This window comes from Plecotus auritus (assembly GCF_963455305.1).
Source record: "Plecotus auritus genome assembly, chromosome: 7".
Taxonomy (NCBI): domain Eukaryota; kingdom Metazoa; phylum Chordata; class Mammalia; order Chiroptera; family Vespertilionidae; genus Plecotus; species Plecotus auritus.
This window is the reverse complement of record NC_137774.1, coordinates 7,774,903-7,789,083: the sequence shown is the minus strand read 5'-3', so window position 1 is coordinate 7,789,083 and position 14,181 is coordinate 7,774,903. Positions and strand designations below refer to the sequence as shown.

General features: G+C 36.6%; 1 protein-coding gene across 1 annotated transcript in view; it reads right to left on the bottom strand.

The window, feature by feature from the left end:
* LOC308252456 (ABC-type organic anion transporter ABCA8-like) overlaps positions 1-14,181 on the bottom strand; it is a 55,109-nt gene that overhangs the window by 24,993 nt on the left and 15,935 nt on the right. The window contains exons 8-20 of the mRNA XM_080677100.1: positions 13,029-13,255; positions 12,353-12,494; positions 11,873-12,058; positions 10,461-10,608; positions 7,825-7,993; positions 5,800-5,858; positions 4,975-5,085; positions 4,027-4,202; positions 3,428-3,547; positions 3,046-3,184; positions 2,359-2,449; positions 1,438-1,577; positions 1,096-1,215 (exon numbers count right to left, since the gene is read on the bottom strand). Of these exons, the coding sequence (XP_080533226.1) occupies positions 1,096-1,215; positions 1,438-1,577; positions 2,359-2,449; positions 3,046-3,184; positions 3,428-3,547; positions 4,027-4,202; positions 4,975-5,085; positions 5,800-5,858; positions 7,825-7,993; positions 10,461-10,608; positions 11,873-12,058; positions 12,353-12,494; positions 13,029-13,255 (1,828 nt within the window). The remainder of the gene's footprint in view (positions 1-1,095; positions 1,216-1,437; positions 1,578-2,358; positions 2,450-3,045; positions 3,185-3,427; positions 3,548-4,026; positions 4,203-4,974; positions 5,086-5,799; positions 5,859-7,824; positions 7,994-10,460; positions 10,609-11,872; positions 12,059-12,352; positions 12,495-13,028; positions 13,256-14,181) is intronic.

Genomic DNA, 14,181 nt, shown 5'->3' with positions numbered 1-14,181 from the left:
TTATAAGAAATGAATTTTAAATTAAAAGCACAAACATGTTGAAAAGATTTTAAAGTCACAAATTACATTAAAATTAAAGCATTCTATAATCATAAAAGCATAATATGCCAATCGACCAAATAGCTGAAGAGCAGAACGACCTTCCGGATGACCTTCCAGATGAAGCTGGGGCTACGAAGCCTACTCTTGAATGGATTTTGTGCTTCGGCCTCCTAGTTGTATTAATATTAGACAAATTGGGCTTCAGTATAGAGAGAAAGGGACAGAAAGCATAGTTGAAGAAATAGTGGCTAAAATCTTCCCAAATATGATGAAAAACTCTAATCTTCACATATAGGAGGCTCAACAAGTAACACGTAGGATAAACAGAAGGAGGTCCACACCTGAAGACATCGTAGTTGAATTGCCAAAGACAGAAAGCAGCAGGAGAAAAACAACTCATCATACAAAGAAATCCTCAATAAGATCTAGAGCTGACTTCTCATCAGAAACCATGGAGACCAATAGCTCAGTGTGATGACACAATCAAAGTGCTTGGAGAGAGATTTAGAATAAGTGTTTCATCTGAAATTGCTCTTGGAAAATGGGATACAATGAGAGCTATGAGCCTTGAGTAGAAGAAAATGGGCCATTTCTAATATCAAGGCAATACTGGCAGAGGAGGTAACAAAAGTGACAGGGATACACTTCACCTTAATATATTCTTATCTAAGAAAGGCCTTAATCATGGAATCCCACATGTAGTAATCATGTTATTGAATCATGTTATTGGAATGGTGTCTTTTTTATTTATTGATTGATTTATAGAGAGAAGAGGAAGGAGACACACATACAGAGAGAGAGAGAGAGAGAGAGAGAGAGAGAGAGAGAGAGAGAGAGAGAGAGAGAAGTGTTCTTCCACTTATTTATGCATTCATTGGTTGATTTTTGTATATGCCCTGACTAGCAATCCATCTGGCAGTCTTGGTGTGTCGAGATGATGATCTAAGCAACTGAGCTACTCTGCCAGGGCCTGGAATGGTGTCTTCTTGAAGAATATACTGGACCAGGTGTTATGAATACACTTACATTATCATTTTCATGCATTTTATTTACCTGGTTCATCAATAGTTGATTTTCCTTCTAGTTTCAGGAACACCTCATTCAAGGTTGTCATGGAAACACCATAATTCTCAATTCCCAGGTCAGGACAGAGATCAAGATTCTCATAAAGTTCTAAAAAACTCATACACAATAGCAAATCAAAACAAGCATACTGTACCAATTAGAATGTAATATTTTGCACTGTAGGTAAAGTCTAGTTATTCTTACCTCATGTTTTAAATACCTGAACATATTGTACTAGTATGCTCTTAATTAATGTTAGTTAATTATCATTGATATTATTTTTATGAATAACATTTATGTGTTTCATTTTATAATATTCTTGTACATTACCTGGAAATTTATTTGTTCTTTCCAAGGGCAATGTATAGACAAGTTTTCCTTCACTTTTTGCTGATAATTTGGCATCAGGGATGTGCTTTGTAACAATGGATGTTATTTTTTCTTGAACACACATTTCATTCAACTGCAAACTGGTGATAAGAAATAGATCTGTGTTATTTGCCATCATCTCCAATTGGATGAAGAAAATTACTTATCTCTATGAGACAAAGAAAAATCAAATAAAAACTAATGCAAAAAATAGGTCAACAAAACCTGAAATAAGAGGTAAAAAAATCAGATTATATGCAGTCCCTACCTCCTATAGTAAAACATTTAACTATAGTAATGTTAAGCATCTTATCTCTGAATCAATCAATAAATAACAGAATATGTCACTATCTACAAATAGTAATAAAAACAAAATGAAGAGGATGGACATGAGAGAAAGAACAAGAGAGAAGAAAAAGATTTTAGGGGAAAGAGGAGAAACAAGGAGTCTGCTTAAGAGACTGTGTTAAAACCCTGGGCGAGAGGTGATGAGGTTGTGAAATACAATGTCAGTTGAGAAAGTTCCCTTAATACATACATTTCTTACCAAATAATGTGTGGTGGATATAGTTTCTATCACATTTATCTAAACTTCTTTGTTATCTTATATTCTCAATCTCTAAAATCTGACAATCAATAACTCATATACTCATACTATATACTCCATATATCTCTATCTGTATCTTTATCTCTAATCTCTGATCTCTCTATATCTGGCTATACATCTCCTTATATTTATTTGTGTATATGTGTATATATGTATACATCAATAGCTTTATATAATAGTCAAAGGTTTCCTTGTGTGCTGTAATGTATTGCTTCAAGCATCATGCCTTGCTTTAAGCCCATTTCTCGTTCTCCAGCCTCCTCAAGTGGCCATACCTTAAGTGATACCCAATCCCCCATTTCTTCTTTAGAAACAGACTTGAGCCTGCACACTTCAGCTTCCCTTTGGAGACAAACACTTTCCTGTCTGAAAGGGAAGAAGTAAAAATGTTTGTTAAGAAGTTGACCGTTCTTTCCTCAAAAAAGATAGGTCATTGTCTGTGTGATCCAATTCTAATTCAAGGGCTTCTATATTTTCAAATACAGGGCTTCAGAAAGACTCATTGAAATAGACACATTTTAATCTTATTTATATACTTTATACTGTTGTTTTCCCTTCTAGCCAGTCATAGAGGTTATGCAGATAAAATCTTTGTGTATAGAAAATCATCACATTATTCGTTTTAATGGATTAAACATCAAAATTGTTCGAATATTTCAAGTTGATTCCCTTAACTTTTGAGTAAAAGGACCAATGCCTTTGAATATAGACTCTTCCTTCAAAATAAGTGAGTTTCCTGGCAGATCATACCTCCATGTAATCAAAGGATACAAAATCCTAGGAGATACACAGAAGTGGTTGGGAGTAAGACTCTTGGGCCAGTTCATATCATTACCAGCTGTTGCAATGGCTGGATATAGCTGGATGACCAGGATACAAAATACAGCTGCTGAGCATATAATCCATATTTCTCAAATCTCATAAAGTCTTCATCATGATACTTGAAGCAAACCAGCACGTACCAGCCAGGATGTCAGCCTCATCCATGAACTGGGTACTGAACACGATCACACGGTCCATTTTCCGCTCCTTCAGCACGTTCCACACTTGATGCCTTGAAAACGGATCCAACCCAGCAGTTGGTTCATCCAATAGGAAAATCTACAGTGGAGGGGGGTATATAAAAGGATCTTTCCAATAAAGTATGTAGTTCTTCCAGAAAACACATTGAAACCATATTATTTATATTTCAAAGGGCACTGTGGTTAGGATTTTGTTCTTATATATAACGTCCCATCATAAATATTTTATCACAGATGTCCCTTGCAAATAAAAGGTTAGAACTACTACCAAAAGTTTTAATTTTAAAAATTTTAACCCATCTCTAAATCTCATCTTATTTACCTGAGGATCTCCTAAAATGGCAATCCCAAAAGTGAGTTTTCTTTTCTGTCCACCACTTAAGTTTTGAGCAAGGACGTCTTCAATACTGTCCATTTGCAATTCCAGCACAACTCTTTGTATCTAACCAAATGACAACATTTGTGTCATGATACAAGATTCCTTTCTTTTTTTATTTTTACATTGATAAATACAAGGCAGTAAAGTGTAATGGTTAAAAGCATGCATTCTGAGCCAGATTGACTCGAATTGAATACCACTCCACATTAACTAGCTGCATAGTCTTGGTCAAGTTACTTGCTCTCTTAAACCTCAGGTTCCAGGAATGTAAAATGGGAATAATAATAGCACCTATCTTATAGAGTTCTTATGGGAAAAAAAGAGTTAGTATATTTAAAGTGAAGGATAATGCTTGGCATATAAATTACACAAAAATGTTAGGTAAACATTTAACTGTGATAAATACCTAAGTTCGATTTTTGGTCCAACTATCATACAATGACTTTGCTCAAAGATAATTTAATGAAAGCATAAGAACTCAGAGCAAATAGACTTAATGATCTCATTTTGACCACTACATTAGTTCTGATATATTTATGTACCTCTTGTTCCACTTCCTGTGGTAGAATCCCTTTTATCTTAGCAAAGAGTCTGAGATTTTCTCTCACAGTGAGGTAGTCAAATTGCACGTTGGACTGTGGGCAAACTCCAGTGAGCTTGCTGATATTTTCTAGGTCAGCCATTTCTGAAAGTTTATTACTATACACGGTGACTGAACCTGTAACAAAGATTGAAAGTTAACATCAGATTATACTTAAATTAAGATACCACTATAGAGTTATTCATTACATCCTAGATAATATGTTTTTATCTTCAAGGTTTATACAACTCAGGCACTGTGAACTTCCATTTTAGTTGTGTGGTGTATGGGTTGGGAGAAAGGTCCCTTCTGCAGATTTTTTCCATTAAGATGTAGTCTATTTATTCTCTCCTCATAGTTAGGTGTGGTTCTATGATAAATGGAATTTTAGCAAATGTGATATAAGCAGGGCTTGCGAAGTGCCTCCACCCTGGGGTTGCCCTCTCTTTGCTTCTGGAGTCATGGACATCACTGGATGAAGAATCCCTGACTAGCTTCCTGGGGGATGTAGAAAGAGAGGTGCTGTGGTCCTAACTAGAGCCCCACATGTGTGAGTAAGGCTATGCTAAAGCGTATGGCCCAGCTATTTTAATCCAGGCGGAAAAACCACCAGCCAACCCACAGAATCATGAGAAATAAGCAAACATTTTAATTTTAAGCTATTAGCTTTGGGAATGCTTGTTGTGCAGCAAAAGCTAACAGATACAAGTTGGAATGCCAACGGACCATGAAAATAATGATCATGAAATAATCAAATTCCATATATATCAATTAAGTATTGTGTACCTCTATAAAATACTATAAATTAACTTCCGTTTTTTCCTGGTAATATGTGTGTGTGATTAATGAACTTATTATAAACAGCTGATTTATTTGTCAGCCTGACTTTGGGGGAAAAGAACCCTCTTACCTTTGGTGGGAACAGATAACCCACTAAGAATGTTTAATAGTGTTGATTTTCCAGCTCCACTGTGACCAAGTATTGCAGTGATTTGGCCTTCATATATGTCCAATGCCAGATCTAGGAAGAAAAAAGAAAAGGAAAGAAGGCTGGGAGAAGGGAAGGAAGGAAAAGAGGTAGGGAGGTAGAAAAAAAAACTACAAATTTATTGTGAAGCTAAAATTTGTCTTTTTCTTTCCTTGAATGTCCTTTTTTTCTATATATGAATATATTAGGTTGTTAAACTCAAAATAACAAAATATGCTTTTATAAATGTATATGTGCACCCTGTTTTGAAAATTTGAAATTACTTGTTTTAAAACCAAGAAACATCTTATACTCTTAAGTTCAATGATATTGCCTGGTATATGGCAGGTGAATGTTAATATTTATTGACTAAATGTTAATTTAGTCAATAAATGATAGATTAATAGTTCAGTAAATTGTTATGTGGATAAAAATCCTTTGGTCTATGTGACATCTTTGCACAAAATAAAAATAGCAATATCCACAATAGCTTTAGAATTACAGAAGAAAAATTTGAGTTTGTAGAAAACAACCCAGAATAGCTTTAGGCTACCTCAGTATGACTCAGTATACCTTTCAAAGACATATATAATTTGAAAACGCAATCAATTTTTTCTGTTACATAAAAGTAATTGTTAGAAAGGAAATTTTATCATATGGCTAAATAACTTATTTCAAATCTGAAATATGACCAGTAATTGTTCACCACAAGCAAAAAACAAGAGTGAAAATCAGAAAATTAATATCAATATAATAACTAAATGGTACCTTTCAAAGCTTCTACTTTATCAGCATTTCCTTTATATTCTTTTGTAACATTTCTGATTCTAAAAAAGAAAAAAAAAGAGGTTTCAAGTTATGACAATTTTCTTCAGTTGGTAATTCTAGGTTTGGCTGACATGATTTATGAATCTGCCCCTTCAGGGCATAGAAAAGCTGGGAATTTATAGTAGTACTTTCTGGCAATCATGCTTGTGTGTGAGAATCAGCTAGAGTATATTTTCCCCTACCTTGGCTGCAAACTAGCTTCACCTGCAAAGTTTTTAAAAAATATATTTTATTGATTTCAGAGAAGAAGGGAGAGGGAGTGAGAGATAGAAACATCAAAGATGAGAGAGATCATTGATTATCTGCCTATTGCATCTCCCACACTGGAAATTTAGCCCACAACTCGGGCATGTACCCTGACGGGAATAGAGCCATGACCTTCTGGTTCATAGATCAACATTCAACCACAGAGCCACACCGGCTGAGCCACCTATAAAGTCTTAAAATGTCCCTATGCTTGGAACACATCACCAAATAATATTATTCCAATGATTGAGGTGGAACTTGACATTACTATTGAAAACCAGGAACATCTCTAAACTGCAAAGCCAAAGAAACTAGACCAAGAGGTAACACAGGCATCCATTCCTGAAGGGCTCATTGTGAACTACTGACTCAGGCTCGAGATCTTTGGTTATCTTGAGTCAAGGTCAAGGTGGAGTAAGGGAGAGAGGCAAAGATCATAACAGTGAAAGCAATGGGTTATACAGTCCTACCCAACTGAGCTCACCCCAGCTAGAACATTTAGTAGCTCTGTTACCTTAGCCAATGTACATATTATGGGTAAATTTTGGCTTTTGTAACCTAAAAACGTGGAGTGCTTTAGCGCTGTGTTGAAGGATGAGTGAAATATTTCATCTTGCGTGCTTAGTGCTTGGTTCTTGGTAAGTATTCAGTAAACATCAGATGGTATTGGTTTATGATGATGATTATGGTAATAGAAAGGAATGGAATTAGCATGCTGGGTGCTATTATATATCTGGAATGCTAGGCATTTTACCTATTTTATTTTATCAGGTACATATCCATAAACTGAATCAAATTTATGTCTCTTATTTTGTCATTTATTTATTAAAAAAATCCAGGTTCCATTCATATTGAACCGTTTAGATTTTCTCCTTTCTGTTTTAATCCCATTTTACCATCACTCTACATAGTTCTTATAGTTGAGTGAGCTGCTAAAGAGATAGAAAAATTAAACATATAAACACATCAATTAAAGCCAATGCTTTGCTCCCAGTTGATCTGTTGGAGGTTAAACCTAGTTTAGGTCACAGGACAATTATAAGTTGGAAGATAAATATGGAGCAGATTAAAATAAAAAATGAAATGGTTCTAAAAGCTCAGAGACTGGAGTAATCTGAGACAATTCGGGGAAGACCGACATATATGCTGGACACAGATGGATGAATAAAATTTGAATAGTCAGGGATGTTCAGAAATTTCTTCTTAATTTTTTATTTGAAAATAAAAGTTATTAGCACCGAACAAAGCACATTCTAAAAGGCACTTCTCCCTGAATTCCCTTTGTGTCTATGTCTAGGTCTTCTCTTCCCAACTCTGTCATCTTCTTTAAAAGGGCAATAAATAGAAAGAGAAGTTTAAATAACTGAGAGAGAAAAATAGAGAATATAATAAATGAGGTGGGAGTCATGTGTGAGTAAATGAGTCCAGGCAATGAAAAGAGTGAGGTTGAGGTTCAGGTTGCAGGGGACAACAGATAGAAGATTGAGAATCCAGATGAGGGTTTTTTCAAACTATCTTTGTGGGTGAAATATTTGTTTGTATTTAATGTAAATGTCAATAATATAAGACAAAAAAAGGTTAAGGAATTTTTGATGAATGTAGCATAGATGCGGTTTGATGGGAGCCATCTATAGGGCACGAGAGAGAACTTGGCTTATTTCAGGTGTGTACTACTAGCTCCTCATTCTTTGGCCTGTTCTCCATCTGCATCCTTGTTACCTGACGGCTTCTTTCCCATGGAATTCTGGAGACACTGGTTCAAAGGAGTCATTAGATGAAGGATCAGAATATATTTCATCTTCAAGGGCCACATGATCAGCATTATGTTGTCGTGACCAAAATGAGGACTTCAGGAAAAACAAGGGTGAGTATTGATGTCCATATTCATCTATGTGGCCAGGAGACAAATTCTGGGTCAATCACCACGTTAAGGGAGAGAGTCACCCCAATGCAGCATAGCAATGCAAACTTTCTGCCAATAAACTTGAAACATGGTCAACACACAAAAATACATGTTTGGATATATGTAGCTTCTTAAGGAGAGAAAAATCACTAAGATGTCTATTATAATTATTGTTCCTCTGGGAAGAACTGAAGCTGTGACTTTAAATAATTCTGGAGGGACTTAAATAAATGTTGATACTCTTCTTAACCTCAAGAACATCAGATAATGCAAGACAAATGCAAGATATGTCGGGCATGCTGAACTCTATCGACGCTGGCAAAGGAGGAAAAACTTGAGGACTAGCTATTGCATATAAAAAAACAAATATTGCAAGAGAAGATTGATTAGGATTTAACAAAAATAAGTGACAGAATGGAAGAGAATGGGGCAAGAGAACTTATTAAAATTGAACACAGAGTGGAATTTCAAAAGCTAATTTGTATTTATGCCTTATCTCAACTTCAAATTATAACATTCCTCTGAAGCAACTTTATGATCCGCAGTAAGAATGCATTATCCATTATCCATGAAATCTTTCTGGAAATGAATCCACAGTATATTTGCACTTAATTATCACTTCTGTTTTCCTACATGTTAAGGGACATTATGAAATTGAAGAATTATATTTATCTTATATTCTGCAACTGGCTTCCACTGTAAGATTGACGGGTTTTCAAACTTCTGTGTACTTTTCACATGTCCAGGCATACATCCATGCAATAAATATGTACAGAAAACTCCCTACATAACTGTCATAGGTGTATTATTAGTTAGTACCCATCTTTTCCCCTGGAATAGGAAGCCTAACAAATAAAAGCATGTAGCTTAATTGGATACATTCTGCCACCAGCTTTATTAATACATGATTCTATCATTTTATCTAGTTAATTTTCCTTTCTAACATTCATACTTTTTATCTTTAAAGGAATTTCTAACACAGTTAACTTGTTTAAATTCAGGCTTAAACTCAGCCTTTTTATTGTTTTGTTTGTTTGTTTGTTTTTTGAGAGAGAGCTAAAGAGTTGGGCAGGGGGAGAGAGAGAGATAGAAACATGGATGGGAGAGAAACATCAATTAGTTGCCTCCTACAGGCCCGATACTAGGGATTGAGTCCATATCCCAGCCAAAAAATGCCCTGACAGGGAATCAAACCAGTGACCTCTTGGTTCATGGGTTGATATTCAACCAATGAGCCATAACTGCCAGGCTAAATTCAGTCTTAATGAATGGATGATACAAATAATTCCAGCTGTGTAATAAATGTATGAGCCAAAAAGTATAGATCCTGACATCTATTATTCTGGGCTCTTCTAGAAGGCAGAGGTAGTTATTGTTCTTGTGGGATTACCTAAAACAGCACGATCAAGTCACTTCTGCAGATCATGCTGTGCGCCTTCAGTCTCATTCCCTATCCTTCTTCCCTTTCTACCAGTGTTTAGTCACTGGCGACATTTTTACCCATCAGTGTGTTTATGCCATTAGTGACTTTCATAATTTTTCCAGCTTTACTGAAGTATGATCAACAAATAAAAATTATATAATTTAATATATATATATATATATATATATATATATATATATATACACACACACACACACACACACACACACACACGCACGCACACATATATATGGATTAAATGTATAATGAAGGCCTTTGGTTTTCTGTTTTGAATGGGAAATTCAGAGGTGACACAGCCCCTGCCTTTCATAATAAAAGAGGGAGGAAAAATGCAGCAGTATTTCAGCTGCAAGTACTTACTGAGCCCTGGCATACACCAGGCACTGAGGTGGGTGCTTGGGTTTATCTGTGAACAAAACAGAGCCCTGCTTTTGTGGAACTCATATTCTTTGGGTTGAGGGTGATAAAAATGAAGATTTATCACCTATTGACTTTCCTATTGTGAAACTATGCGGAGACCTTTCTGAAGTAGAGGTGCCCTGGTCCCACCACTGATTAAATGAATTATAATCTCTTGGAGTTGTGCTGGCCTTAGAAGGTTTTTCAAGTTCCCCAGGTGGTTCTGAAGTACAGCCAGGGCTCAGAACCAATAAGCTAAGAGTTAGACAAAGCAGCTATAAATTTCCATGACTAAGTACCAAGCCAGACCCACTTAGGAACTAGCTTCCTAAGCATTTCTTTAAAAAGAAACAAGCCACACACTGAGTAGAGTGAAGTTCAAACAAAGGCTTGTCATCCTATAGGCAAAATTCAGGCTTTAGTTCCGACCAGTCAAAACAGCCAGGGAGAAGTCAACAACTGAATTGTTCACTGGCAATAACCTTGTTGATTTCAATGACCTTGATGCACAAGATAGTTCTTTAAATATAAACAACACGTGTTAGTAGATTCATTTTAGGAAACGAAATTATTTAAATGGTGTTTGATTTTAATCATATCACTACTCACTTGGCAAAATTTTTTCAAAATAAATCGTCAATGCCAGATAGAGGAAAATATCAAAAGCCAACATAAAGTGCGTTGCTATTATCTGACTTGAGTAGTCCGAAAAAGCAGGAAGTGCATTGGAATTCACATCATAGTCCACACGTAAAAACTGAAAATTAAAAGGTAATTAATTAAGGGAAATTGAGCTTATGAAAAATGTTAAACAGGTTTAGCATAAATAATAAAATAAGCTACTCTTTGTGCCATAATGGGAATACAAAGTTGAATAAAACTGACTACTTTACTCTCAAATCTATTAGAAAGCATGCACACGGGAACAGCTATAATGCAAGTTTTAAAATACGTTCCCAATGAAATGGGAGTGTCAGGAGGAGGTAGAGGAGTATGGGAAAAGATGACATTTGAGCTCCGCCTTCAATAAATCTTTACCAAATAGAACATGGAAGAAAGGTGCAGTGTTCTTTGAAAATGTCTTCCTGAGAGAGATTTCATGCTCTTGGAAAGATCACTGCTGTGTTGAAGAAGAACGAGTGGGCTTGTCTATAATGTTCAAGCTAATGGGTACTTTATAACAAACAGTCCTTTTGTTAAGCACTAAATAATGGACCTGTAATGAGTGTCATGACCATTAATTGGAAGAATGGCAAAGTAAGTTCAATGTGAGAATCAGATCAAGAGAAATGACATTTTATGAACAGAAATGAAATTTACTAAATGCATTTTCAAGGTGTTTTTAACTTTGACTTTTCTTGTATGGTTTCTATAATCATGCATGCTGTTCAATTACTAAGTCAAAATATGAACTGAAAGAGTTATTTAGTATTAGATTTGTGACACACGTCCTTATTTAATTAGCTGTCAAAATAACATTCTAAGAATTATATATTGGCCTTCCATTTTTTCATTCAGCCATGGTTTATTTTACTGGGCTAAGTGCTGGTAATGCTTTTAAACCCCACGATAGTCTTTATTAGGATTTTATACCTTATAATACTGAGCATAGAAATGACTACAGACAGTTAAATTCCAGAGAGGGGAAAAACATAGGGTTAATTCATATCAAAAGAATAGTTTATTTTTTATTTAAATATAATTTATTTTATTTTATAGTCTCGTGTTCTAAGATTTGAGTTGCATAGAGCATTCAAATTGTCATGGTTAAGATAATTATTATGCCTATAACTCAGTGCATAGAGCATTCAAATTGTCATGGTTAAGATAATTATTATGCCTAATCTCACCAGGATGCGGTGTGTAGACACTTATCTATGTTTACATAGCACATGTAACAAAAATTTAACATGCTGGTGTTTGATTTTTAATGAAGTAAATAATGTGATACCAAAAACAAAATCTCAGAGAAGAAAGATGGCTCAGAAATGCCATTAATAAGTAATTAGATGGCTTCTCACCTGGGTCATTCCAAGCATGAAGGCAAAGGGGCTGAGAAAACCCAATATCCACTCCAAGGACGCAGGAAGATGCCTGTGTAAGACCATGAATCCTAGACTCCCCCAAAAGACAGTGAGAAGGAACACGACCAGGCCAGTGAGCAATGGCTTCTTTATCAAGACGCTCATTAGAAAAGCCAAAGCTATCTATGGGGAGAGAAGACACAGTTGGTTTATGTTTCTCTATAAATTATTCTTAACAGAATAACATAAGAAATAGAATGTATAAAATTAGCATTATATTATTAGTCTATGTATAAAACACAAATAGATTATCTGAAATTTGCCCTACAAACTGGCATTACAGGTCAAATACCAGTCTACAGAGTCTCCCATGCAAAGAGAGCAGGCACAGAGGAAAAGTGGTATGTAGAACAACAACCTATTTGAAAACCAACTTTAATCTTGTCAGATGGGAAAAAGGGTAATTCACCAACTCACCAAAGACAATCCATAGAGGAAAAAGAGAGTGAAGACCACCATGAAGCCAGTCCAAATTACAAATTGGGTAGATTTTATAATAAGCACCAATAAAAGGGTAGCGATGGAGATGAAACCAGCATAGAGCAAGCCCCAGGAGAGCCTAATGTGGAAACAATGCTGTTTTAGTATTTCATGTTCCATTGGAAAGGGACTACCGTGGATTCTAACACACCTGGAATAGCTCAGCTTGTGACATTTTAAATTCCAGTTACCCAGCCCCGATATACCAGCCTGTTCTGCCAGTTTGCTCCCTCAAGTACAGTATATCCATCAACCTGATCTCCAAAAGGGCTTCTGGTCCCTGACCTCCTTTTCCCTTTCAGCCTCACCATGGCTGGAATTTCACTTCTGGCTTAGGCACCGATGTCTATCACGTCTACCATACCCTTCCCTGTAGACTCACTGGTCATCCCCCAGGACCCCTGCTTTGCAATCACCCCAAAAACCCAAAACTCATATTCTATTTTCGAGATGCATAGTAACCCCTAGCCTCAGCCTGGCAAGCATTCCATTAAGGACAATGTGTCCCATTCATAGAAAAAAGGTAGAAAAACATTACATTTGCCAAATGATGCTTTGAAGAAGTCCACTTTCCCTAAACGCCTACCTTTCTTTATTAATACACTTGACTCACCAGAATGCTGAATGTCGAAGACCCATCATTGTCATCAAACCCTTCATCCTTTTCCTCTCTCTTGTAACATTAATAGAGGCATAATAAATGAATGGGGAAAAGGAAATAATGTAGAAGAAAAGGAAGAGATCCATGATTATCCCTTGCTGACTCACGAAGGGATGTATCTTCATATTTTTTCCAGTAACAGACATCAATTCCTCCATCACCGAGTGATTTGTTGTGATCTGAAGAAAGACATTGATTTGTATATTCGTGGATGACAGCCTCCGTTTTCTTTCAATCATCTCTTTTACTATGGACACATAATGGGTCTGTGTGGAGCTGATGCTAGCCCAACTTTTCACTTCCCTGTTCTGCCACTGGCCCGCTTGGAGCCTCCACTCCAGGCATCCTGAGCTGCACACAGTTCCCCAAATTTGCTATGTGCTTTATCGCCTCCCTGCATAACCTTGCCTGATGATTTGCTTGCAATGTCTTTATGACATTCTCTATTCAGTAAACCTCTTCCCTCAAGCTTCAGTGTGAAATGTCATTTCAATGAGGCATTCTTCCATGGTGTCCTAGGCCGAGAAGCTTGTGCTCATTTACCTGGAAGGACTTTATGAACACTTCCATGACTGCCTACTTCTCCTCTTCCAAGAATTTAATTCTATGCCTGGCTTCCTGAGAAGGTGTCTTCTCCGAGGAGAAAATTTCTCTTCTATTTATGCATATCCTCCATAGCATATGGCAACTTAATTAAACTTTGTTGTAAGGAATCCGGTGAGTAAATGAAAGAGCAAGGCTATCTTAATATATAAAAACCCTGGGTCGATAATGACCTGTAATGATGGGAAGCTGACCAACCAGAAGTTAGTGCTGGACCAAGTAAGCAGTAAGGGGCAATCGGGCAGGTAGGCAGAGGGGTTAGGTGTGATCAGGTAGGTAGACCAGTGGTTAGGGGTGATCAGGTAGGCAGACCAGCAGTTAGGGGTGATCAGGTAGGCAGGCAAGTGGTTAGGGGAGAACAGGTAGGCAGACAGCCCCTTGCTGGGCTGGCTCCGCCCACAAGCAAGCGGTTAGGGGCAATCAGGCAGGCAGTCAGAGTGATTAGGGATGGTCAGGTAGATAGACCAGTGGTTAGGGGTGATCAGGAAGGCAGACTAGTGGT